Source organism: Marmota monax, unplaced genomic scaffold (genome assembly GCF_021218885.2).
Source record: "Marmota monax isolate L192 unplaced genomic scaffold, Marmota_monax_Labrador192_F-V1.1 WCK01_AAM20220418_F8-fsc00061, whole genome shotgun sequence".
Lineage (NCBI taxonomy): Eukaryota > Metazoa > Chordata > Mammalia > Rodentia > Sciuridae > Marmota > Marmota monax.
The window spans coordinates 12,993,797-13,020,057 of NW_026695230.1; the positions used below are offsets into that span (position 1 = coordinate 12,993,797).

The window sequence follows — 26,261 nt, forward strand, 5'->3', positions numbered from 1 at the left end:
GAGTGTGTTGATTTTTTTATTCTTCAACTTTACTGAACTTGTTAATTAGCTTTAAGAGTTTGTGTGTGTTAATCATATTAATAGATGAAACAAATTTCTAGAAACATGCAATCTACTAAAATTGGATCATGAAAAAGTAGAAAGCCTGATTATACTTTATATAACTAGTAAAAAAAATTGAATCATTTTTTTTTTAAAAGCTTCCCAGGAAAGTCCTGGATCAGATGGCTTCATTTGTGATTATTCCTCTCAAACACTTAAAAGAATTAACACCAATCCTTCTTGAACTCTTCAAAAATATTGAAGAGGCAGAAACACTTCCCAACTTATTCTACATCAACATTACCCTGGTACCAACATCAGACAAAGATGCCACAAGAATAAAAGGCTACACACCAGTATCTTTATAAATACTGATGCAAAGATCTCCAATAATAGTAATAACAATAGTATTGATAGCAAACCAAATTTGGGAGTATATTAAAAGATTTTATGCCATGATAAATGATTTATTCCTGGATTGCAAAGATAATTCAGCATATGAAAATCAATTGATGCATTATACCATATTAACAGTATAAAAGAAAAATCATATGAAAATCTCAATTGATGAAAAAAAAAGAAACTGACAAAATTCAACATCCTTTCTTAATTTTTTTCTCGTGTGTGTGTGTGTGTGTGTGTGTTGCTGTGGATTGAACCCAGGGCCTTGTGTATGTGAGGCAAGCACTGTACCAGCTGAGCTGTATCTCCATCCCTCTTGATGTGTGTGTGTGTTTTTTTTTTAAACATTCAATATCTAGGAATAGAAAGAACTTCTTCAACATGATCCAGGTTATATATGACAAGCCCACAGCTAACATTACACTCAGTGGTGAAAAGACCAAAAGTTTTTCCTCTAAGATCAAGAACAAAACAAGGATGTCAGCTTTCACCACTTCTATTCAACATAATATCAAAAGTTTTAGCCAGAGAAATTAAGCAAGAAAATGACATAAAAAGAGTCCAAATTGGAAAGAAAGAGGTAACATTATCTCTGTTTGCAAACGGCATGATCTTAGACATAGATTACACACAAATGCACACATTCTCTCTTTTCCTGCCCTCCCCTCCCCTCTCTTTCTCTCTTAGAGCTGATTAACAGGTTCAGCACAGTTGCACAATACAAAATCAACACACACACATCACAAAGATGCTATATACTAACAATGAACATTCCAAAAAAGAAAATTAAGAAAACAAACAAAAATAAAATATTTAGGGATAAATTTAATAAGAGATAAAAGACTTAGAGATTGAAAACTACAAAACATTTCTGAAAGAAATTAAATACAACATAAGTAAATGAAAAGACACCCCATTTGTTAATGGATTAGAAGACTTAATATTGTTAAGATGACAATACTGCTTGCTCTCATTTGGATCTAGAGTGTTAAAGGCCCATGTTAAAAGTTTGGCTCCCAACTTGGTGCTATTGGAAACTTTGAAAGGTGGGGTTTAAAGGGAGGTTTTAGGTCACTGGTTGCAAGCCCTCAAAGGGTCTGGTCTCATCTCTTTTACTTCCCAGCCATGAAGTGAACAATTTGCTCTGCCATATGCTCCCACCATGGTGTATTGCCTCACCATAGGCCCACAAGTAATGGGCCAACTGACCATGGATTGAAACCTCCAAAATGAATATTCTTTTCAAATTGATTATCTCAGGGATTTTGTTACAGTAATGGAAAGCCGACTAACAGAGAAGTAAAATAAATAATTTGGAGGAGGGATCTTGTACAAATGGAAGTGTGACTTGAATGAAGACATAGGATCAACTCAATTCTGTAGTCTTCAGTGAGAAATGTGTGGACTTTAGGGAGGGATCTTGAGTCAGATAATCAACAACTTTGTAAAGCCTGCTAAGAAACGTGATGTTATCCTGAAAATTATGGGTCTGAAAGACTTGCCTTAGAATGAATGAGATGGCAGATGCTGGGATAGTGCTCCTTCAAAGCAACCCACCCCAGGTCTCCTCATGTGCAGTGGAGTTAACATGGTCAAAGATGCCCTAAGCCAGGTATGCATGCTTGACATCATGGGTACAAAAGTCCTTGGGAGCCCCACAACTCCGACTGTCTACTCTTCCCTGATACTTGCATACACAGAAGCTCACCAGAAGGAAAGTCCAGTTAAAGAGGTCCAGTAGGAACAGCTGCAGCACAGCTAGAACCACCTTCCAGGATGTGAATGTGACTAATGCACAGGCACCTACCCTGGTGTCCAAGGATTCCATGTTGTTGACTGTGCTCTGCAGCAGTTACAGCCCTTGGGGCTGTCGGTCAAAAGTTCTATGCTAATACTTGGGGTATTAACTTTTTTGCAAGTTTTCTTTTCCACTGGCAAAACACTCACTTCTCATAATCAAGTACTTAAATATTTACATAGGAATTTCTCCTTCTTGGTCTTTTACTAAATCCTCACCTAGTAGATAATAATCAGCTCTGGAATTGAGGGAAAACTTTGATAGTCTCTAAGCCTTTCCAATGCCAACACCCTGGGGCCCAAGAAGACTCCCTTTTCCAGGTGCCAAACACTTCCTGTGTATGTGCCTCATGTGGGTGGCAACCAGAGCACATCTGAGATCAGACTACGGTTGAAACCCTGCATCTACTGCTGATGATCTGCTAGATGAACTTCGTTTCTCTGTAAAAACTGGAGGTTAAAAAGTTCCGTCACACAAGAAGAATGCAGAAAAAAAATGCACATGTAGATACTCAGCACAAGGATCTGGCATTTGGGGAACACTCAAGGAAAATGGGTTCCTCATCTTCCTTCCTTTTTGTTTAGGGAAACAAATTCTGCAAATATTTTCACAATGTAGATTTCACAGACTGCCATGATCAAATCTTCCCTTTTCAAGAATTTAAAAATAAGCTCAAGTGCAGTGATGTATCTAGAAAGAAATTTCTAGGAAAAACCTAAGCTGCAGAGACTGCTGATAAACAACTAGGTGAGAAAAACACAAATGTTTTATGATGCTATCTCCCTAGAAAAATGTTTCCACTAAAGACAAAAAAATATATAATGAGTATTTTCTCTATATAAATACACTTATATTTGTCATCTCATTAATCCTGCTAATGTGGATTTTTGTCCCTCCTCCTTTTAGATCACTGGCCAATTCTAATGAGAGCCCAGACTGCTGTTACCTTAAGCAGGTGCTCAGGGAAGAGAGGGGAAAAAAAAGAGAGAGAGAAAATACCATACCCCCTAACAGTTCTTATCAGCTGACCATGCTTGCTACTGTAAATATATTTTAAGACAGTGATTGTCCACCCTATCTTCCTGAGGCCACAAAGGACTAATTAATTAATTTTGATTATTGCAATTAGAATAAGTCTTTGGAAAAGTAACTTGGCAATATCAAGCCTCTAAATGCTTGTACTCTTTGGCCTGGAATTGTCTCTCTAGGGCTCTTGTGGGAGGGATGGAAGGAGTCTAATTAGGAAACAGACACATGCACAAAAAAGCTTATCATGATATTATTTTATAATAGTAAAAAAGTATGGGAAACAACCTGATAATATGAGCAGTTAAATAAACTATGGTATACTTACCAGATGAATGGATCTGTTTACAAGGAGTCTGTCAAAACCTGAGTATCATAGGATATAGGCACTCTTATCAAAATTGTATTTTTAAAAATAGAGCAAAATATGAACTCTTCAAAATTCAAAAAGTCCCTAAGAAAAAAATGCCAAACTTTGGAAGTGACAGGCTTTTGGTGGTGAGAGATTTAGGGTAACTTTTTTTTTTTTTTTTTTGTATTCCTCTTACTTTCAGGTTTGTCGCAAGGACTAGATTATGTAACTTTTCTGATAGTAAATATAATAATAAACATATTCTATGTAGGAGAAAAAACAAACATAGAGATGTCATATGGAATCTCTGGGTTTGGGAGATGGCCAAGAATGGGATAATTCACATCAATACACAATTGATTGTCTCGGTTCCAAAAAAAGCATGGGACTGGCTGATGTGGAACCTGCACTCCCTCCTCTTCTCCCAGAGCTTGCTGGTTCCTCCCAGGATTTTGGGGAGGCCTGGAGAACACAGGGTCGCTGACATCAGGGGCTGGAGCATCACTTATGCACTTGCTCCCATGCCCAGTGCATGTGAATGAAACCAAACTTATTTATTATTTACTTAGCACTTCCTATACACAAGCACTGTTTTGGTGCTTTTTATACCTATATCTTTCTCAGTTTTGCAAGGTTTTGCAAAAAGCTCTTCGTAAAAGTACCTATTGTCTCCTCCTGGTCTGTCCCCATTCTCCCCTCTCTACCCACACAGAGAGTGCCTTTTAGGAATATAATTGATTTGGATGAAAGCAAAACTCAGCAGGCTAGGCTAGCCCTTTGTTATATATAAAGACTCCTCGCTGCTTGGAGAGCTGACCAGAGAAATATCTTCAGGTGGTTGGGAGAGGGAAGGGTTCTAGAAAGACAGCAACAGAGAAAATCCCACAAGCCTTCTCCCTGTGATGTGGCTTGTTTGCTTTATGGGCTTCAAGAATATTTGCTGATGTCAGCAGCCCATCAAAGTTTAAAATAATAATAGTGAAAAGAAAAACAGCTCCTTTCTGCCAGGCAGTCCTGTTCTGCCAACTTCTGTGTTCTTTCTAAGTTAATAAACATCCAAGAGCCACCTCCTCTACCACCCTGGGGGGAAAAAAGCACAATAATTTAAAAACCACCAGGTCAGCCCATTGCCAGCATAAACCATTCAGACAAGTAGCATTTGTCACACTCTAATGAGGATTTTACCTCTGCCTCAAAATGAAAGCTACCATTAGACTTTGAGTTTAAGGGATCAAATGATTGTCTGAGGACAGTGGGTTTCTTTGGGTTCCTTCCTCATTTTAATCATGCCCAAGACCAAATGCATAGATGTTTGCTGCATCAGATGAAACTAAAAAACCATAATTATGCCAAGTAAGGTCTTTTGAAAACATCAATTAAGAAAACGGCCTTTTAATTCTGATTTTACTTGAAAATCTGAAAACACACACACACGTGTTGTAATACCATGGCAGTGGCAGTATCCAAGGTGGGGCTGTCTCTAGGAAGGAGACAGCACAGATGGTGGCCTGAGGAGGTCAGGAGGGCAGGCTCCTTTTGGCAACACAGAGGGTCCCTGCAAGGGAAGAAACTTCTCTATAGAACAAGGCCTCTTAAGTTATCTTCACGTGTAGTGTTGAAACTGGAGCCAGCCCCAGTATCCTCAACAGTTAGGTTGATAACCAGGCTCTCGCACCATGCTGGCACCACACACACAGCCCATTGTTAATACCTCCTCAGGACAGATTAGAGTCACATTCCTCAGAAGTACTCAACTCCAAAGGGAAACCAGCCAGCAGACTCCTTCCACAGGGCCAACAACTCGCTACAACTGATAAGTTTTAATTGAAATAACTGGAACAATTACACTCGAATGCCCACCAGCTCTATCACTGGCCACAGAGAACATGTCACCCTCCCCTGGCATGTGCACAGGTGTGCATCAGACAAGAGTAATCCAAATCCTTCGCTCACTTGAATACGCTTTTATTTGTAAGCTACGTGCTATGGTTAATCAACTCGTTCACCTAAGGTGTACCATGAAGTTATTTTACTTTTATTTGGAGGCCTTTATCTAGTAAACCCTGATATTTACACTGTCTCGATTTAAGTTTGAACAAGTAACTAACCTCTGACCGAAGATACTGAAGTCAGACTTGAATTTGGGTAAAATCCATGAAGGTCATAGTTGGTTTTAATCTTATAGCTCAAGTTCAAAGCTGAACATGAGCAAAGATCTTTGTTTTTAAGTTTAAACTAGAGTGCTCATTAAACAGCAAATTAAGTTGTGTGTAACTTGAGTTCTGCAACTTCCCTTTTATTTTTTTCTGAAATAACAGTGATTGGGTCAACAAAGTGGCAGCATGAACCAAAGGACAATACACCTGCCTTTGCAGGAACAGACCCCAAAGAGCCCAGATTAAATTTTAACCAGGGACTATGTTTGCCAGGATTTGATATCTCCAAAAGAATATGTTTGGCTTTTGTAATAATAAAAGACTACATTGGAAAAAAAAAAGATCCCCTTTCAACCTACACTGTATTTTCTAGGAGGAAATACAGAGTTAGACTTCCATACAATTTAGCCTTTGAAAGAAAAGGCAAATGATTTAGCCAAGGGGTAATTCCCAAATCTGCAGAAATGTAAACAGGCAGGGTTTTTGGTGCCTATGGGTTTTTATCAAAGATGTTAAGTAAGGCTGAGACCAATACCATTGTGTCCTCTTTGGCTAGTTTTAACACGTTTACAGTCACAATTAACATTCAAGGAATTTCCTTTTCATCCAACTGTTTCTTTTAAGAGCACTTTATGCCACAGACTATAGTTCTAGCTGCCATCAGTTCTTCCCCTTCAGAGGAGTGGTGAAATCTCCATAATACTTATTTCTTGTGTTGAAAATGGGTTTGGACCACGTCTATTTCCCCAGGGTGATGGAGAAGGAAGAGGTTGCATCCCTAGACTGAGAAGTGCTATATTAGTTTTCCAGTATAGGGGGTTTCCACCGCCTCACTACCTCTTTCTCTTGAAAGAACTTGGAACACAGACCAGGCTTCCTTCTCCTTCACCCTCCTCCACACTCACCCTGTAACCAGAGAAGAGCCAGTGCCCAGCAGGCATCCCCAACCCTTCCCCGATCCGGTTGGAGATCTGAGGCCAGGCAGCAGCTCCGGGCTCACCCCAGCCTAATTTGGGGTCCCTGAGCTGGCGGGTCCAATGCCTGCTGCAAGAAACGGAGACATTTCCGTCTCCGGCTCCCTCCCTGCTTCTCCTACACCAGGGATTCGCACACAGGCACAGAATCCGAGTCCTGGCTGTGCATAGAGCTCAGTCCAGTATCCGAGTCCTCGTCGTTGCCAGGACAGCTCTTGGCCATTCCGCGAGCCTGGTCCACCCACATCTCGGCGCAGGCCTGAGGCTGGGGTTCCCGCGTGGGTCCGCTGGGGCCAGAAGCCCCCTCCTGCACTATGGTGAGCTCCAAAGTGTTCAAAGTCTGGAGAAGGCCCTGCAGCTCACGCTCCTTGCTGTCCCGCTGCTGCTGGCTGTAATCCAAGTCCGCCTTGACGGCTTCCAGGTCCGTGTTGAGCCTGAGCCCAATGTAAAGGCTGGTGCTGAGTTGCGTCCTGACCCGCTCCTGCTCCAGCAGCAGCTCGCCGTCCGGGCCGCCGTCGGGCTCCGGGGGCTCCTCTCGCACCGCCAGTTCTTCCCTGCGCCGCCGCATCCATCTCTGGTTCAATTCCTCCTGAATCTCGGTGGAGAGACGCTCCAGCAACTCCTCCTGCTGGGTTCGCTGCTCCTGCAGCTGCAGCAGTTCGTCACAGCGCCGGGCCAGCTCCTCCAGCGCTGCCGCCTGAGCCTCACCGTCCAGGGGCGCCGCTGATACCTCCTCCGCTACCGCTACTTCCTCGGGCTCCTCGCCCGGGATGGGCCCATCGAGTTCTATCCCTGCCCCCACCAAGTAAGTGTCCTGCACGTAGTTCACCCCATGCCGTCGCATACGGTCAAGATGCACCTTGGCTTCGTAGCGGTCGATTTCTCGGTCCAGCTCCAGAAGCCGCTGCACCTGCTGGCGGATGGTGTGGTCCTGGGAGAGCACCAGATGCACCAGCGTCTCCATGCGCTCCACAGACGCACTCTCATGGGCCTGCGGCGGCGACGAACAAGACGAGGCAGTGGACGATGAAGTGGACGAACAGGGAGAAGGCGGCGGCTGCTGCTGGCGCCGCCGGTTGAGCTTGGCCAGCTTGCGGAAGGCCTTGCGCACCACCCGCCGCTGCTTCTCCTGGGTCATGGCCAGGCTGGGCCGCGCCGGGGCTCCCCGGGCCAAGCAGGGGCGCTCCCGGCTGAGCACTACCCGCGCCTCCGCACTGCGCGGACCTGCGTTGGGCAGCGACGCCTCGCTGCGAACTAACACGAAGCGCACGTTTTCTTGCTCGTCGCCCCAGGCGGATAAGAGGCGCAAGATGCGCGTCTTGTTGGGCAGGATGCGCTCAAAGCCACGCCACTTCTCCACGATGCAATAGCACTGCGGGGGCCCGAACAGCATGCCCTGGGACAGCGCCTCATAGTCGTCGTCGTCGTTTTCATCCGGGGGTTCTGGCAGTTCCCCTGGGCCTTGCGGGTCTCCGGCCATCCCCCTTCGCTGGCCCCGCCGCTGCCTCCGTCTTCGCTGGCAGCCGTCCTCCAACAGAACCCGCACCACATCCGAGCAAGTGGTGCGGCGGGAGAGACCGGACACCAGCTTCTCCTCCTGGCAGATCCACACCGATATCTTCTTCTCCGAAGGATCCATAGTGCAAACGGGACACAAACTGCAGATTTAGCCCGGCCCTGGTGGGGCGGCAGGAGCAGCACCAACTGCCAGCGGCTCTGAGATTAAAGAACAATCTGTGATCCCGGTCTCCAGCAGCGCCGGCCTTTCTCCCTGGTTGCGCACCGAAGGCAGGCTCCGGCGCGGGCGGGAGATGCTGTGCTCGGCCCAGACGGCCAGCGTTCCAGAGGCCGCGCGCCCGGGTTCTGGTTCCTGCAGCTCTGGCTCTGCCCACGGTGCCCGAGGCCTCCGGGTTTTGCTCCTCCCCATGTGGCTCCACCCCTTCCCGCCCCAGCGCCCAGAGCTCCCGCCCGGAGCACCCGAGGCGCGGCGCCCAGACTCGCCCCTCCCAGCCTCGCCGCGCAAGTCTGTCCCTCGCTGGAGTTGTTGGCGTCTGAAGTCCAATTTGCAGCTCTTTCGCGAGCGGGTGCAAGGAAGAACTCGAGACCTCTCTGCACCTCTACAAGGTATTAGCTCTGCGTGTCCACCTACTGCCTCCTCCCCTTGCATCTAGAGGTGACTGGATGTGTCTTGATCAAACTATCTCACCTTCCAGGCGCCCCTAAATGTGGCCCTGGTCCTTCAGGGAAGCGTATTCTGGGGAGTGCACTTTGCACAACCTGGGAAACTGAGGCATTCAGCGGTCTCTAACAGAGAAGCTGTAATCGCCTTAGTAAGACCACCTAGGAGCTGTAAGCTCGGAATCTGAGCAAAAGATCTTCCACTCTTCCTTGACAGGAAGCAAGATTTGCATATATAAGCAGAACTAGAAGGGGCAGTGGGCTCGGTGAGCAAGTTTAGGTAGGAAATGTTCGCCACTGGAGCGGGACCTTCAGAGGCCACTCCCAGTTCTCCGCAGGTCATGTCTGCTGGTTTCCAAAGAGCTTCCCACAGCCTTCTTAACAGGGAAACTCCTGATTGTGGTGGAAGTATGAGGCGCAGACCCAAGTTATAAACTCTTTTATGTGTCCTGCTTCCTTAAGGGGAAACCGAGGACACTACCATGGCGGTTTCTGACATTTTCTAGTATCCAGAAAATCCATGTGGCCCAGAAGAGGTAAGAGCCAAGTTTCACAGCACAAGAAAGCCAGTGTCACAATGCCAGTGAACTTGTTTCATCTTCAGCTGATGAGGACAGTCTCTTGTGTGAAAGACTTGCTTTAAGTATATGCCCTGTGAAGCAAAGATCTATAAACTCACTCCCTTCTTCCAAGACCTTGGATGGCTTCTCATTGCTTCTTGGATAAAAGCACTTGTGTCAGTTCACTGATTCATGCAGTAAATATTTATTGAGTTCCTACTATGCCCCAGGTCCTATGCTAAGGCTTTGATGATAAACAAATCACCAGTACTGGCCTGCAGGAATCTCACTATCTAGTGATGAGTACAGCTGAATAAACATTTCTAACACAGTGTCTTCTGTTTTCTAATAGGGGGAAGCATAAGGTGCAAGAGGAACCTACCTGCATGCTGTAGTAGAATCCAGTCTCATCTGGGAGGATCAAGAAGATCCAATAGCATCTTCCAAAAGAACCAAAGGACCATTTGAGCCTGCCAAAGGAAAAACGGATGGAAGACAGGGGCAAGCCCCAATCCAGACAGAAGGAATCAACTTGTAAAGTCAAGGAATCAAGAAAACATGGCAGTTACTGGGGCTATAAAGAGTTTCAGTGAGAGGAGTGTCTAGCAGGCAATGATGGTTAAGCAGGAAAGGATTTTATTTCTACGCTTTTCTACTTGAATTTACCCTAGGAACAAGAAGAAGCCATTGAGTAGCAACACTGGAGTCAGACTGGTTGTTTACTTACTAGCTGTGAGTTTAGGAGAAGTTTTTAATCTGAGCCTTGGTTTTGTCATCTATGAAATGATGATAATAAAAATGCCTGCATAATAGCACTGTTGTGAGGATTAAATTCCTGGACCTAGTAACTCAATAGAGTTTTACTGGAGGGTTGGAGACTTTGAAGGTACCTTAGTTTTTTGTTGCTATATAATAAATTACCAAAAACCTGGTGGCTTAAAACAACACCCATGTATTATTTTGCTGTCCTATAGGTTGCAGGACTTGCTTGGCATGGCTGCTGCATCCTCTGCCCAGAGTGTCTCAGGCTAAAGGTAAGGTGTTGGCTGGTTTGAGTTCTGGGGAAAATCTACTTCCAAGCTTATTCAGATTGTTTCCAGAATCCAGGTGCTTTCAGTTGTAGGACTGAAGCCCCCATTTTTTTTTTTTTAGCTGTCAGAAAAGTCTCAGCTTTTAGAGGCCTCTCTCCGGTCCTTCCCATGGAACACCCCCTCCCTGTTTTAAATCAGCAGTGGCAGGTCAAATCCATCCATCCCTCCTTCTCTTCCAACCTTTCCCTCCTCCTCTTCTGCTACCAGCTGGAGAAAACTCTGCTTTTCAAAGACTAGCTTCATGAGGCAGATAATCTCTCTATCTTCAAGTCAACTGATTAGTCACCTCAAGTACATCTGCAAAATCCCTTTTGCTTCATAATGTCATGTAATCACCAGAGTAAAGCCAGGGAGATTACAGGACCAGCTTAGAATTCTGCCTACTATAGGGAATAATATAACAGATTTTCTCTTTTAAAAGATTATCTGTTTGCATTGGGAAAGATGTGGGGAGGGGGTGAGAAGCAAGGATCACTTTTACAAGACTGCCCCATTCATTTAAGGAAGCCATGTGACAAGAATGGTGGAAGGTTGAACACAATTGAGAGTTATCACAGAGGAGGGAGAGGCAGGACTTAGTGACAGACGGGAGGGAGTTTCCTTCTCCCTGGCATGATGTCAGAGGTCTCTTACAGTCTAGCCCAGCCCACTCCCCCAACTCCTCCCTGGCATGCTTGGTTATCCTTTCCTCCTTCCCCTTTCATATGTGCTTTAGAACTTTGTGATCAGCTGCAGTCCCTGATGAACCTTGCTTTCTTACTTCCTCTTTCCCTGTGCTCTCTCCCTCCCTTCCTCTCTTTCTTTCTTTTTCCTCTTTCTGATTGGAGTCTCACTAGGTTGCCCAGGCTAACCTTAAATAACTCCTGGGCTCCATGGATCCTCCTGCTTCCATCTTCCGAGTAGTTGGGACTACAAGTATACCCCACTACACCCAGCTTCCTAGGTTTCAGACTCCACAGGAGAATGAGTGATCTTATCTGTTTTGCCCACATTTGAATCCTCTGAATTTAGCACATTGCTGACACATTCTAGGTTTATTCACTATCTGCTGAATAAATATGTGGATCAATGAATAAAGCCTACATTCTAGCAAGCCAACCCCTCGCTCAGCCAGAAGAACCCCTGCATCTTGATGTGTCCTCACCATTGTACACACTTTTCCTCCTCCTTAGGATCCATCTTACATAACTAGAGAGGTGCTATTTGTTCTTTCAGAAACTCAGCTCAAAAATCACCTGCTCTGGGTGTCCTTTCTTTCCTTCTCAGAGAAGAACTGGCTCTTTGCTCTTCTCCTGTCTTCATCAATGCAGGGATTTCATATGCTGTGATTCATTTTTTTAATGTCAGTCTTCCCCTAGATGAAGAGATTGCCAAGAGAAAGAACTGACTGTCTTAGTCCTCAGCACCTCCAGTGCCACACACATGGTAGGCTCTTGATCTTCTCCTGTGCTCTAGGAAACACCAAGATGCTACCCTCATGGCAACTTCTTTCTAGAGGCAGACAGATACATGAAATCCCTGCTGTAAGAATGATATCATATTTCTGCTGAACTAATTAAAGGATAGAATGAATGATGGGTCCTGGGAAAGATGAAGAAGGCAGAACTTAAGTAAATGGAGAGAAGGGTTGAGAGCATCCTTGATTGGAGAAATTACATTAATTAAAACATTAAGATGTATGCACATGGTCATGGATTAGTGTTTCAGAGGGTAGAATACCAACCTGAAAAAAAAAAAAAAAACCTCAGTGTCTCCTGTACTTATTCAACACTCAGCTCAGAACACTTCTGTGACCAGATGTGTATGGCATTTCCCCCACCTACCAAGCAAGCAATCAATTCTGCAGCAGACACCAGCTGTGCCTCTTCTAATTCAATTTAATTCTGACACTGTCTACCTGAGACAGAATCAGATCCCACAGGTTAAGGGCTCCGTCCCCAAGACTGCCTCTACTTCAGATGCCAATCACAAGCCCCCCCTTGTTTCATCCGTGTTCTGACCCACGAGCTGCCCATGGGGGTTTCCACAACTCCCTCCTTGAGTATGATTAACTTTAAACTGGCTCACAAAACTTATGTTTACTGGCTTATTATAAAGATATTACTGATGACCATTAGGCAAAGAGGTGAACAGGGCAAAATGAGGAGGAACTCCCACACCTCCTCCAGGAGAGCCTTCCTGTAGGAACTCCAGTGGTCAGCTCTCTAGCAGCTCTCCTAAGCCTGTCCTTTTGGAGGGTCTTATGGAAGCTTCATATGTGGACATGACTGATGAAGCCATTGGCCATGAGGGGTCAACTTAACCTTCCATCCCTCTCCCCTCCCACGAGGTTGAGGAGTAGGATTGAAAGTTCCAGCCCTCTGAGCACATGGTTGGTTCCTCTGGAAACCAGACCCCCATCCTGGACTTGTCTAGAATCTTTCCCCAAAACTACCTCACTAGCATAAGGTTGAGTGTGTTTGAAAGGACCCAAGGAAAACAAAAAACTGTCTTTCACCTTTATCATCCTGAATCTATATTGGAGCTGCTTCAGGAATCAAGGACAAAGGATAAATGTGTCAACACATAAAATACGTGATTGCTTTAAGTCATTTAGGAAATTACAAAGACTGTAAGAGCTGTGAACCTGAAACCATGAAGGAAAACTGAAGTATGTACAGTCATGTACTACTAATGACGTTTCCTTCAGTAATTGACCACGTATAAGACGGTGGTCCCATAAGATTATAATCTAGCTGAAAATTTTCTGTTGCCTGATGATGTAGCAGCTGTCATAATATCATCGCCCAACACATTACATCTGTGGTGATGCTGATGTAAACAAACTTACTGTACTGCCAGGCATTTAAAAGTACAGCCCATACAATTATGTACGGTACTTAGCACTTGATAATGTTAATAAACAACTGTTAGACTTATGTTTATGGTTTATGTACTTACTATATTACACTTTTTATTGTTATTTTAGAGTGAACTCCTACTTATAAAAAAAGATTTACTATAAAACACTATGCCATAGTATGCTAGCAGCAGACTCACATATCTTGTGTTTGCCACATATCTGGATCACATCCTTTTCTCTTGGGCTTGCCTTGGTTTTGTGTTATTTTTTCCATCATGGGCCTAGGAGAAATAGTGATGATATAGATCTCACACACACACACACACACATATATATATATATATATATATATATATATATGTATATATCCTAGCCTAGATGTGTAGTAAGCTATACCATCTAGGCTTGTGTAAGTATACTCTTGATGTTTGCTCAATGACAACATTGCCGAATGCTGCATTTCTCAGAATGTATCCCTGTTGTTAAGCATATTACATTAAACTATGTACAATATAAAAAAAAACTTATATGGAAAGAATTTTATGCCATTACATGAAATAAAATAATTTACAATGTATAAGATAATGCCTAGTATATAAAAGTGCCTGGCACAAAACAAATTCTCAATAAAATATAGCTGGCATTATATTAGGCTATTGATTATGTTTCTGTTTCATGCTGTGTCCTGGGCCTGGGGTTGAGAGTACATCAGTGTCATTCACTGATGGTGAATGGTCCCACCCTTACAGAGCTTACAGCCAGGGTGAGTTCGGTATACGATTGTACTTGCTAGATTAGACTAAGCTACAGTAACAAACAGAGCCAAACATGTATATGGCCCAAACATAGCAAAGGTTTAGTTTTTGCTCGTAATAGTCATAAGCAGATGTCCTAGTTGGTCAGTAGCTTTTGTCCAGACCATGACACAGAGATCCTATTTCCTGCTATCTCTGGCTCCCAAGTCCCCTAGAATTCAGTATTGTATCTGAAAGGAGTGTACGCAGGGCACACCCTCCTCTTCAGGGTCTTGGCCAGAATGGAGCACGTCACTTCTGCTCATTTCCTATTGCAAGAACTCTGTCCCATGGCCACTCATAATGGCAAAGAAGGCTGGGAAATGCAGTGGATTGTGACTCCCACTTTCACCCAGGAAGAAATGGGCTTTCATAAACAGCTAACCTCTTGCCAGAACAATCTTTATTTCTTAAAAATGAAAGATGAGGCAGAGAGAGAAATTCCAGAAGTCTGGTGATTGCAAACTAGAGGCCTACAGGCCAAATCTGGCTGCCTTAGAGCACATCCTTTCCAGTTAGCACGAACCTAACACTCTCTGTGTCTCACGTATGACCCGATTCATGTATGTTTGCAACTTACTCGAGCCCAGCAGACTGGGTTGTGACTCTTGCTTCCACATGTCCACCCAGGACTGGGTAGCTCAATCCCAGGGAATTAATATTATGAATATGCTGATGCTCCCAAATCTATGTGTCCCCTCCCGAGTTCTTTTTGATCTCTGAATATGCACAGCCCAAAACTTGCTGCCTAGCTTTACTTGGGTGTCTTCCAAACACCCAAATGAAAGCAAAATAATCCATCATCTTTCTTCCAAAATCTGTTCTGCCTCCTGTAACAGCTGTGTCAAACAATGGTCCCACTATTCACCAAGAGATTCCGGAAACTTGAGCATCACCCTGGTTCCCCTACCATTTAGTATATGGATGTATATGTATATGTATACCCTGCTAGTATATGGAAGCTCTATGTGGGCAGGAATTTCCTTCTGCTTTGTTTTCTGTTTAATCTTGAGTTAAGAAGAAAAATAGGGTAGGGAAGGGTGAAAAATGGACTAAAAAAGTCGGAATGTGACCACTTGGCCACTTTAGAATAAATTGAGAAGATGTCTTTCAGCACATCATACAAATGTTCAGTCTTAATTCTTAAGAGTTTCCCCATCTAGGATAATAGGCACTAGATGAGTGTAGCTTTTAAGCTTTTGAACTGTGGCTATCAGAATTGAGCTGTACTGTGAGGATAAAGGAAACACTAACGTGTCAAAGACTCATTCCAAAAAAATAAAAATAAAATGTAAAACACCTAAATATACTGTTGATTACATGTCAAAGTGACGCTATTTTGGATGTAGTGGGTTAAATCATTAAGATTATTCCCTCCCTCCCCGTTCTCTTTCTTTCCTCTCCCTTCCTCTCTCCTTTCCTCTCTCCTTTCCCTTCTTTTCCCTCCCTCCCTCCCTCCACCCCTTTCTCTCTCTCTTTCAATGATGGGGAGCAAACCCAGGGCTGTGTGCCCTATCACTGAGTCACACCTATGCTCCTACCTATTTCTTTTTACTTAGTGTGTATGTGTCTATTAGACAAAAACACCGAAGCAGCTTACATTATATTTCTTCTGGAGAGTGCTGCCTGCAGGAAGTTCCAACAACTTAAAGGCGATGATTCAAACCTCCCAAGTGTGGAGTTATCCTAAATATCTTAAAATAATGCATGTCTGTCTGGGTTTTGGCCACTTCCACGGAAGGTCATTCCATACTTTTTCTGGATTTGTAATTTAAGTATTTCTTTTTGCTTTAAATATTGCTTTTCTTTTTTTTCCCTCAGAAAAGCTTCTTGCTTCAACCTAAGCCTTTTCCTTTAGCCAAAGAATCTTATTTCTGAGGGTCACCTGTATATGGGTTTGGGCAGTGCTTGGAGCCAAAAAAAAAAAAAGACATGGGAAAATAAACTCATGACTTGGGGAGACCTTCATTGACAGGACATTTTAAAAAATCATATTGAATGGAGTAGATTTATATGTACAGGCAATAACACATCTCTAGATGTATTATTCAGTGCAAAAGGCAAGTTTCAGAATAAGCTAGGGGCCCCATTTATATTTTTAAAACATATACATAGCTAGGGCACTGTGGCATATGTTGTAATCCCAGCAACTCAGGAAGGTGAGGCAGGAGGATCAAAAGTTCAAGGCCAGCCTCAGTAATTTAATGAGATACCCCACCCCCATCATCTCCAAAAAAGGAAGAAAGAAAGACCAAACACACACAGAGAAAACACATAGGCATATACCTAAAATCTCTCCTTGTATTTCTCAGGGATAGAGATATCTGTCTGCATGTGTATACACAAAGGTCATAACAAATAGACTAACCCAGCAAATCTCTCCTGGAAGAATGTAGACATTTGCAGAGGGAGTGTGAAAGGAAAATTCAGCTTCATGTTGCAATGGTTTTACAAGAAGATTTAGTCACATATTACTTAATTATGCAATTATAATGTGTGCCTTTTCGGAGCAGAAGGGCCTGGTTGGGAATCACTAAATCCTAGTTCTTCTTTACACCTTTCCTTTCCCTGACTGTGTCTCCTTTCTGTGGATCCAGCCAGCAGGATAACCTCTGCTGTGACTCTGTTCCCTGTGCCCTGAAGGACCTTAGAAAGTCCATGACTTTATCGCGGAGGCTTAGGGAGAGGAAGTGTGCAGGGGCTGGCAAGTCCTGGGGACTCTGGAGCTGTGGTGTGTGCCTCACCCTGCATGTTTTACACATCACTCCTTCCTCTTAGGGAAAGCTTCTTAGAAGTAGAGCAGCTCTCAGAGCCATGGCAGAGCCTTTTGCTAAATTCCCAGGGTGGATCTCAAAAGCAGAGTGACCTTTAACCCTGTGGAGTTTTACTTGTATGTCTTCCTAACACGCATGAGAAAACTGAGGCCAAGGGAAGGGGGTTGGCCAGCTTCCCAGCTCACACAGCTGTGCTGGAACTTCTACCTGTCTAGTCTGTCAGTCACAGTCATGGCAGCCAAAACACACAAAACAGGAACTTCTGCCCTTAATTAGGTTGCACCATGCAGAAGTGTGACTGGGTTCTTCTGTTTGAATCAGTCCCTTGTAACCCCAGATAATCTGTCAAACACAATTTGACAGAACAAATTTTGGTTGCTCTTAAATGCACTGGAAGTACCTGGGGACTGCCACATTCATCCAGGGGAACAGTGATGAGACTGAGCGCTGAGCTGGGACAGAGTTGCTGGGCTCTTATCCCAGGGATATGGCTTCTTAAAGTGAGGTCCAAAAGCCTCCTATCCAGAATTGCCTTATTAAAAGACAGTTTTCTGGGTCCTATGTTAGACCTAGTAAATTAGAATTCCTTGGTGTGAGTCCAGGAATCTGCATTTAAAGAAGTGCCTGATGGTGATTGTCAACACGCTAAGATTTGACCCAAACTGAAAGAAGAGGAAAGAATCAGAGACAAGAGCGCTCTTAGTAAGAATGCTCTTTAGCCATCTTGGCCCCATAGATGGCAATGATACGATGATACAGATACACCACATGCATACACAAAAAGATGGGGGCAACATATGACAGGTGAGAGAGATGCCCTGGGAAGGGGAGAAAGAGACAGGGCCGAGTAAGGGAGGAGCTGCTCATTCATTATCCTCTTTAGAATCTTGTCTCTTTGGTGGGAGCCTGCATTGCAAGATGATAACATAGAAATGTTTAGGTAAGAGAATCTGAAGTAGCAGTGACTTCAGTATCTGAAAGACACTGTGCAGGATAGTTGGCATTCCTGGTCTTTGTTCCAACTAGACCAGCCTAGTGTCAGATTCACAAATCATCCTGGGAATGCATAAGACTTACAATCAGAGAGACGCTCTGGAGCAAAACCCATCACATATTCGATGTCTATGACATCACCATTGAGGCCTGTGTCAAAGGGGTTTTGTTTGTTTAATTTTCATTATCAGTTGTTACTTGGTTAATGAAAGATGATACTATTAATGAGTGTGTGAATGAGACAGTGTCTTCATTGCCACCTCTGAAACATTCCCATCTTTTTCAGGGTAGAATAGGCCTGACCCAAAGTGTAGCCTTTTCTTCAATGTAGAGAAATACTATTCTTTCTCTTAAAGTTCCCTGACACCAAATTATTGTGTGTCAGCTGCTTGACACCGGGAACACAATATGCACTCTGTGCTTGAGTTACTGCTGTTTTCTATGTGCAGAATGCTAAGCTTTCTTTCTTTCTTTCTTTTTCCATGAAGTTAATTGAGTTGAGAGAAGTTTCAATACCATATTTATTGGTTTGAAAGTGTAGTTGTTTTAGTAGTGGGTGTCAACTGCAAGAACTTGACACCTCTATTTAAGAAATACTGTTTAGAAGAAATTAAATTTGACTAAATGGAACCTTTGGTGCAAATCACTTCCAAACAATGAAACCATATTCACAAGGAGATGCTCTGACTTTCTCCACTGAGGAAGAAACGGAGACATTTTTCGATTGCCATTACATCCCTCCAAATAGAAAAGGAAGGCTGTGGGCCAGATAAGAAAAATAGGTTACATCTGGGCAGCCCAGCAGTGTTCCCCTGCCTGCTGAAGAAGCTCCTCTTTGTTTCCCTCCTGAAGCACAGCCTTGTTTTCTTGGGTCTGTGCTCTGAGTTAAACCTGGGTTAGACTATGGATCCCTTACACTTGATTTTGTGATTGGGAGACCTACACAAATGCAGGCCTAGAACACAATCGAACCCTTATCAACTTCCATCTCCATGAATAGGAAAGAAGCCACTTGATCTTACAGAAGTGTTGCCTGGTCGCTTTCCCTTTTATATCTATTGTTACATTATGAGATGAAATCACAGAATCATCAGTCTGTTGTTTGCTACTTTAGAATATGCATTTAAGAATTTTACAAAACAAAACTGTGCCTGAAGAAAGACTTCCTTTGGTTCAGCCATTCCTCTTTTGAGTATGTGTACACCCAAGAGACTCGAAAGCAGGGTCTGTAGCCTTATTCCCAATTCCAAAGGTGGAAGAAACCCAGGTGCACACTGATGTATGAGTGGACAAATAACATGGTATATACACACAAGGAATTGTTATTCAGCCTTTAAAAGGAATGAGATTCTACCAGACATACTGGAGCATGAACGAACCTTAAGAACCTTATGTTAAGGCAGTTATTAAACAAACAAAAAAAGAGACAAATACTTAGGACTCTACTCACAGGAGGGAATCTAGAATAATCAATCATAGAGACAGAAAGTAGAAAGGTAGTTACAGGGGGCAGAGGCGAGGAGTGAATAGGGAGTGATTGTTGAATGGATATAGAGTTTGACTTTTACAAGGAGAAAAGAGTTTTGAAAACTATGAGAAGAGATGGACAGTGGGGATGATTGCATGACATGAGAACATACTAATGCCACTGAATGTGCATTTAAAAATGGTATAGACAGTAGATTTCATGTTAAGTATATTTTACCACTATTTATTTTTTTAAAGCATTACAGATTTTATGCCAAACTTCTAATTAAGAGAAACTTCAACTCTTTCAAGAACATGTCAAAGGCTTCCCATAATGTATAAAGTAAATACTATCTTTGGTTAATTACCTGGGTCTTTCCAGAAAACCAGTTTGTGGTCACTATTAATTTGAAGAAATTGTTGGTCTCTTTTTTCCTTTCGGACCATTTCTCCCCAGCTCTGTGTACTGGTCAGCTTTATAAGTTATTTATGCTGACCTGGTGCTTTATTGCTCTGGTCTTTATCAGAAACTTGGGTCAACAGTTGCAAGCTTTGCTGGATTTGAGAAATAATAGTGGGTAAGTCTTTACTTTGAGAAACATGTACACCTCTATGTTGATATAACGTAGTTTTATTTTTAATAAGATTAGTGTTCTACTTTGTTCACACAGCTGTTCACAGAATAATAGTACAGGCCCACCGAAGTGCCTGGAGATGGGGGTCAGGAACACACGTGATCCTAGTAGATCTTTGCTAATTAAGCAATAGCAAGAAACAGAGCTAATGGACCCAAAGAGATCTTCATTTCTGTCCTCAGGAGCACTAGGTTTCTAAGAAGATCTCTCAAGAGTGACAGAAGAACGAGTGCCAAACCCCCATTTCTCAGTCAGCTAGGGAAGCTGCATTTGCATCTATTTTGTATATGCTACCAGTAGCCTCCTTAAGTGACTTTGTCGTTGTGCAAACTTTGCAGAGTGTACTTAGGCTAACCTAAGTAGTGCAGGGCAATCAGTCAGTGTGGCTGGCCTCTTGATGCAAGAGACAAGGTAAACACAAGGCACATCCGGCTGCCTAACACAGCATACACTTTCACAATGAACCTTTCTTTTTATAAGTAGAAGGAATATACTCTAAAATAATGATGGAAGTATAGTAGTATAGTAACAAAGAAATCGGTAACAGTCATTTATTTTCATTATTGTATTCTATCCTATATTATATGTGATATTCTTTTATACAACAGGCAGTAGGTGTGTTTACATTGGCATCACCACAAACAGGTGAGCATTACTTTGTGCTAAGGCAACAGCAATTTTTAAGCTCCTTTAAAATCTTACAGGGTCACTTTCGTATATGCAGTCTGTAGCTGAGAAAATAATTCATGATCATTATGTGGCACCTGGCATGACTGCATTTGAATTTGATTCACCACCCCCCAAATTAAAATCCACCTACCCTGACAATGTGTTGCTTGACTCTGTACCTTCCTTCTCCCCTTCCCACTTTCCAGCTATCCCGATTCCATGTGGGAATCCATGCAGCTAGAGGGAAGCTGAACCCATCTTTAGCAATGGAACTAAACCTAGTATCACATGACCAAGGCCTGATCAATCATCACATTCATCCCCTGGACCAGTGATTGGTTCAGGGATCAGCATGTGACCTAAGATGTGCTGATAATATTGGCACAAAGGTTTGCTCTTCCTGCTGTACATGACTGAGGGCAGGTGGCCCCAGGAAAGAGCTAGAAGCCATTCTCAACCTGAAGGATCTGCCAAAGTCTGCCTAAGAGGTGACACCAGTCAGAAGAGCCAAGAAATGGTGGGAGGATATTGGTTCCTGGTAAATTGTTTGAACCAGCCCTGAAGCTTTTCAAATCCTTGTGAGCTTTTCAATTATATGAGCCAGTAAATTCCCTTCATTATTTAAGCCCCTGCAAGCCAGCTTTTGTTACTTAGAACCAAAAACATTCTGATACACCACTGATCCATGTCAAATGCCCCTTTCATTTTACAGGCAAGGAAACGAAGACTCATGGATGCTACATGGCCAGTTGACAGGATTAGCCTTCCCAGACCCAGGCCTTTTTATTTCTACGGTTCCTAGCCATTTAAAGCATGTTTGTGATGGATTTGGCAACAATGCATACAATGCTAATTCTCCTTATGACTAACCACTAATCGGATGTGCTCTGAAATACTGACACTGATTTCCCTCCTGTTTGATTTTTGGCAACCAATCTCATTGCTTTATGGCTGCCCTGTATTATGGGCCCTCATGATTTATTAGAACGAAGAAAGGTTGAAATAATTGGAGAGGGTGTGGGGCCCACGCTTAAGACTTTTATTTCATTTATGACTGGTTTGTTAACAATCTAAGCTCAACTACGTGTCCAGCATTGTTCTCCAAACTTGTCATGCACTTTTCTTTCTTGATAATCATCTCTCATTGCCATTTCTCATCTTTCAAAAGCTCAGCCTCACTATCCTGTCTTGGGACTTCCTTCTCCAGCTAGAATTTCCCAATTCTGTGGCTCTTTCTCCATGAACTCTGGGTTCCTTCCATTTTTATTTACGCATAGTATCTCCCTCACCCAGACGTTGCTCTTACCCATCCTACCCTAAAATTATTCAAGAAATTTCTCATCAAATCCTCAAATAAATGCCGCATTAAATGGAGAAGAAAGGAGAGGGGAACCACATTTATTATTCCAGGAGAAGTACTGGATGCTTTACAGGTATTTTCTCATTGAATTTTTCTAATCTCATGGGAAGTGAGCAGCAGTGGCCTAGGCTATAAATAAGGAAGCTGAGGTTAGGTGAGTTGTCACAGTTGCATTCCAGACCTCAGCATGTACAGTTCCAAAGACACTTCCTTCCACTGCTTGGGTTGGGCCACAGGTTTTGACCCTTTTGCATCAGCTCCAAATGATAATGACCACTTGGATCTAGTATTGAGTAGCCGGAAGAAGCCTCAGTCAGGTTGAGAGGAAAGATAATAGAGATGTTTTCCAAGTTTGGTGGAGGGAAGAATGATAAGCCACCCACAACACATTCCACCTCTCTACCTGCCTGTGACACACAGCCAGAGTTAGAGGTTTCCCTGGAAGAAGAGGTATACCAGGGAGTCAAGCCATAAAGCTTGTGAACTGGAGTCTGTTGGGGAAAGTGAAGTTGAATTTGCATTTGTTGTTTATATATGGAAGCCAGGTGGTTAATTGCTGTCTGCTGGGAGGTGAATCATGAGCCACAGCAGGAGAAAAACCCAGATTCTGAACTGACCAGTACACCTTTGTATAAAGCACATGGGGGCAGCAAGACCAATGCTGAGGCTCTTACGTGCCTGAATGTCACTCTCTGGAGTGACTCATTTAGGAGGAGCCAGTTCTTATGCCCCTGCTTAGGGTCTTTCTTGGTACACAAGTCATCAGTGAGCAGCGGTCAGCTTTCTCTCCAAAGACCTGGGAATGCCAGGAAAGGAGATGGCACAAGACAGCAGGCAGGGAAATTGCTGCTTGGTGTGTTCATTAGGCCTAATCCTTCGCTGTATGTCAACATCACAGGAAGCTGCATGGTGATGTGTCTGACAGTTACAAAGACAGTCACCCTCAAGCGGGGTTAGTCAGGATATTCAGAAGGGAAGAGGCTGAATCTGGCAAAAGGCATTCCATGAATATTTAATGACTGAATGAATAAGCAATGCAGTGTAAATTAGGGCTAATTATGGATTCAGGAGATCTGAGTCCCATTTGTTTTATTTCCTCATCTGATGAATGTCTACCCCTTGGTTGCTGGAGGCAGAATCTTTGCTTATAGAAGGCAAGGAGGCAGATTTAGAGATCACTTAGAAGTGGGGGTATTTGGGGTAGAGGAAGCCAATGTATGAATGATGAGCTTCTCCACAAAGGGCATCTGTCCAAGGGGTGGATGCTGAGGTGACCCAGGAGGCTGAGCACTCTTCCACTGGGGCAGATTGTAGGTTTATCTGAACATAAGACAAGTGAGGCACCCCCCCAAGAATGAATAACAATGTATTTGAAGAGTGATGTTGAAGTAGACAAACTAAAGACACCTTATCTATAAACCGTTAAGCATGCTCTCTAGATTATGGAGGTTTGATTCCCAGTCTGGGCTACACCCTAGAATCACCTGGGAGCTTTTCAAAGCTACCAGTGCCCTGATTTTTCCCCCAGAAATTTGGATCCAATTGATCTTAAATGAGGCTCAAGAATCTTTAGGTAACTCTTTTGTGCTGTTAAGGCTGAAAATCTTCACTTCAGACAAAACTCAAAGCATCTTCAAACCAATACATGAATGGACTTTGGATTCTGAAGGAACTCAGAAGAAACATTTAGGGATTATTGATCCACACTATGCAAACCATTGACTTCTCACCAGCCCCGAATCTCAAGGCCTGACAAATTGGCCACACGAGTGTCCCTAGAGGGAGCACTAAGAAGTATGCTCATGGAACCAAACAGGGTAACCAAGACAAAGAATTAGATCCTGGAACTTGCGCAGCCTGCCAGTGGAGGGAAGGAGAGACCATACAAGGGGGCTCAGCACAGTGGAAAGAGCACCAAGCCAACCGTCAAAAGTTTGTCTCTCATTCATGACTCTGTGACAGGGATAAGGTTCTATGCCAAGGGTATAACACAACACTAAAGAATTTGCTTCTGGATATAGAACTTAAATTGAAGAAGAAAAGGTGACTGAATAAGCACTTCTCTGGTTGAATAAAAGCATAATATTATCACTGTCACCATCATCAATCATCATCAATGGACATTCATGTAGTACTTGATAATTTACAAAGAACTTGTACGTAATAATAATCACTACTTTATGGTACTCAGTAGTAAAAAGGCTTTTCTACATTCTACTGTGAGTATAGGCTCAAAATATAAATTGATCCATTTATAGGACCTTTAGGAGAAGTAAGAGGGATGGAGATTCGACACTAACAGCCAGAAAGCAAACATCTCGGAAGATGACCAGGTGCATGTCCATCAGCTCCACCAGTGGTCTCCTGGCCATGGTCAAGAGCAGAAATTGGGCCCCAGGGTCCACTTACCTTGCTGGGTCATGTGTCTTTCCTGTGCCACTAGAATCCTTACATCTGGTCCTCTCTCTCCCCTCAATTTCCATTGACAACCATCACTATGTCCTTCCCTCTAGGAGTCCTCTCCCTCCTGGCCTAGGAGTCAGAAATTCCAGGCCCTAGTCACAGCTCTGTCACTTAATTACTTCACTCCACCTGGCTCTCACTTTCCTTACCTGGAGCTGAGAGGAGCCATCTCTTGCCTACCTTGTCAGGTCTATGTCAGCCTCAAATAAAGTGATATATGGAAAAAGGCTTTGAAACATTCAAAAGCACAGTCCAGAAAGACCTGAAGAGTGAGAACTACTATTCTTTGGAGGCTCAACAGAACCAGAAATTTGATCTCATTGCCTTCAGGTCAGGTCAATGCCTTGCTTGACCTCATGACCTCCGGATCCCCATTCCCTGTTACACCAACCTCTGAGTACGTCAATGCCAGATTGTTGCCCAGATTTCTGAAGTTTATCAGGGCTGAGTCAATCACATGAACACCCCAGGTTGCACCCCTGTTTCCTAGAGTCCTCTTCTGGCTTGTTTTGATTGCACCCACTCTCTGTCTCCCACCCACTGTCCGTCTCCCACCCACACCTGCCCTTGTTCTCAGCTAAGCTATGTATCTCCTTAAGGAATACTAAATATTTTGCTACTGATCTATAATCATAATGAGGAACATAACTCAGCAGCCCAAAGGAAAAACATTATAAATTATGGAGTTCAATATTAAGTGAATTTTTAAAGAATCAGCCAAAGTGTTTTTCTTGGCTATGTTGGCTAAAAGTACAGCAGTAGACCTTTACTTTTAGATATCTTTTGCTTTGTTAAATTTTTATTGACATTCCCAAATGTGTGTGTGAATGTGTGTGTGCATGCACACACACTTGTGTGTTGATCTGAGAGTCCTGATGGCATCTTAACCTATCATCAATTCAACCATATATTTTAAATCTGTAACTTTTTAAAATCTACATAAATAAGTTTTTCTCAGAAATAATAAAGTCAAATACATGGAGCACTTTTATAAATTAATTTTTAAAGGAGCATTCTTGGGAGTGTGGGTGTAGCTCAGTGATAGACTGCTTGCTCAGCATATGGAGGCCTTAAGTTCCATACCAGCACTGAAAAAAAAAATTAAAAAGCATTATTGGAATAAAGCTTTGCTGGTGGATAGGATAGAAGACAAAAAGAGACGGAGGCAGAAAATTAAGTATTTGATTCTCTGTTTTAGAATTTTAGAACCTAAATCATAAATTAAATGGGTTATTGTTTAATTTCAGTGCCAAGTTAATTCCTTTTTTAATAGAAATATTTAAACAGGCACAGTGGCACATGCCTATAATCCCAATGATCAGGAGGCTGAGGCAGAAGGATCTCGAGTTCAAGGACAGGGAATGGAGCTCAGTAGTGAAGCATTTCTGGGTTTAATTCCTAGCATCAAAAAAAAAAAAAGAATAAGAAGAAATATTTAAATAATATAATGTACATTGTGACATACAATAAATTTTATTAGGAAAGCTTTTTAAAGGGACTTAGTGCTAATGTATTCTGGATACTTGGCAATCATATAACTAAGCAAATTTTCCAGATTGTGAAGTAGGTATTTTCAGTTAAGTTGATTAAACATCAGGACACATTTTCTAACAGTAATAGAAGCTGTAAAGGTCGGGCGAGCGTCAGAGGAAGAGACCACCAAGAGACTGTCTCATGCAACAGCA

General features: G+C 43.0%; 1 protein-coding gene and 1 long non-coding RNA gene across 3 annotated transcripts; one reads left to right on the forward strand and one right to left on the reverse strand.

Annotated features, from left to right (window-relative positions):
• Positions 1 to 3,758: 3,758 nt before the first annotated feature.
• Positions 3,759 to 8,643, reverse strand: Rassf10 (Ras association domain family member 10). The gene has a single exon (XM_046438373.1). It carries the CDS (start codon positions 8,387 to 8,389, stop codon positions 6,869 to 6,871), a length of 1,521 nt encoding a protein of 506 aa, XP_046294329.1. The 5' UTR covers positions 8,390 to 8,643; the 3' UTR covers positions 3,759 to 6,868.
• An 89-nt stretch (positions 8,644 to 8,732) lies between these two features.
• LOC124088649 (uncharacterized) lies at positions 8,733 to 25,558 on the forward strand. 2 transcript variants are annotated; one of them, XR_006850407.1, is made up of 5 exons: positions 8,733 to 8,874; positions 9,841 to 10,374; positions 10,463 to 10,522; positions 21,466 to 22,186; positions 23,709 to 25,558. It is a non-coding gene; the product is annotated as an uncharacterized LOC124088649 (long non-coding RNA). The 2 variants fall into 2 exon arrangements; XR_006850406.1 differs by having other exon boundaries at positions 21,466 to 25,558.
• The last annotated feature ends 703 nt before the right edge of the window (positions 25,559 to 26,261 follow it).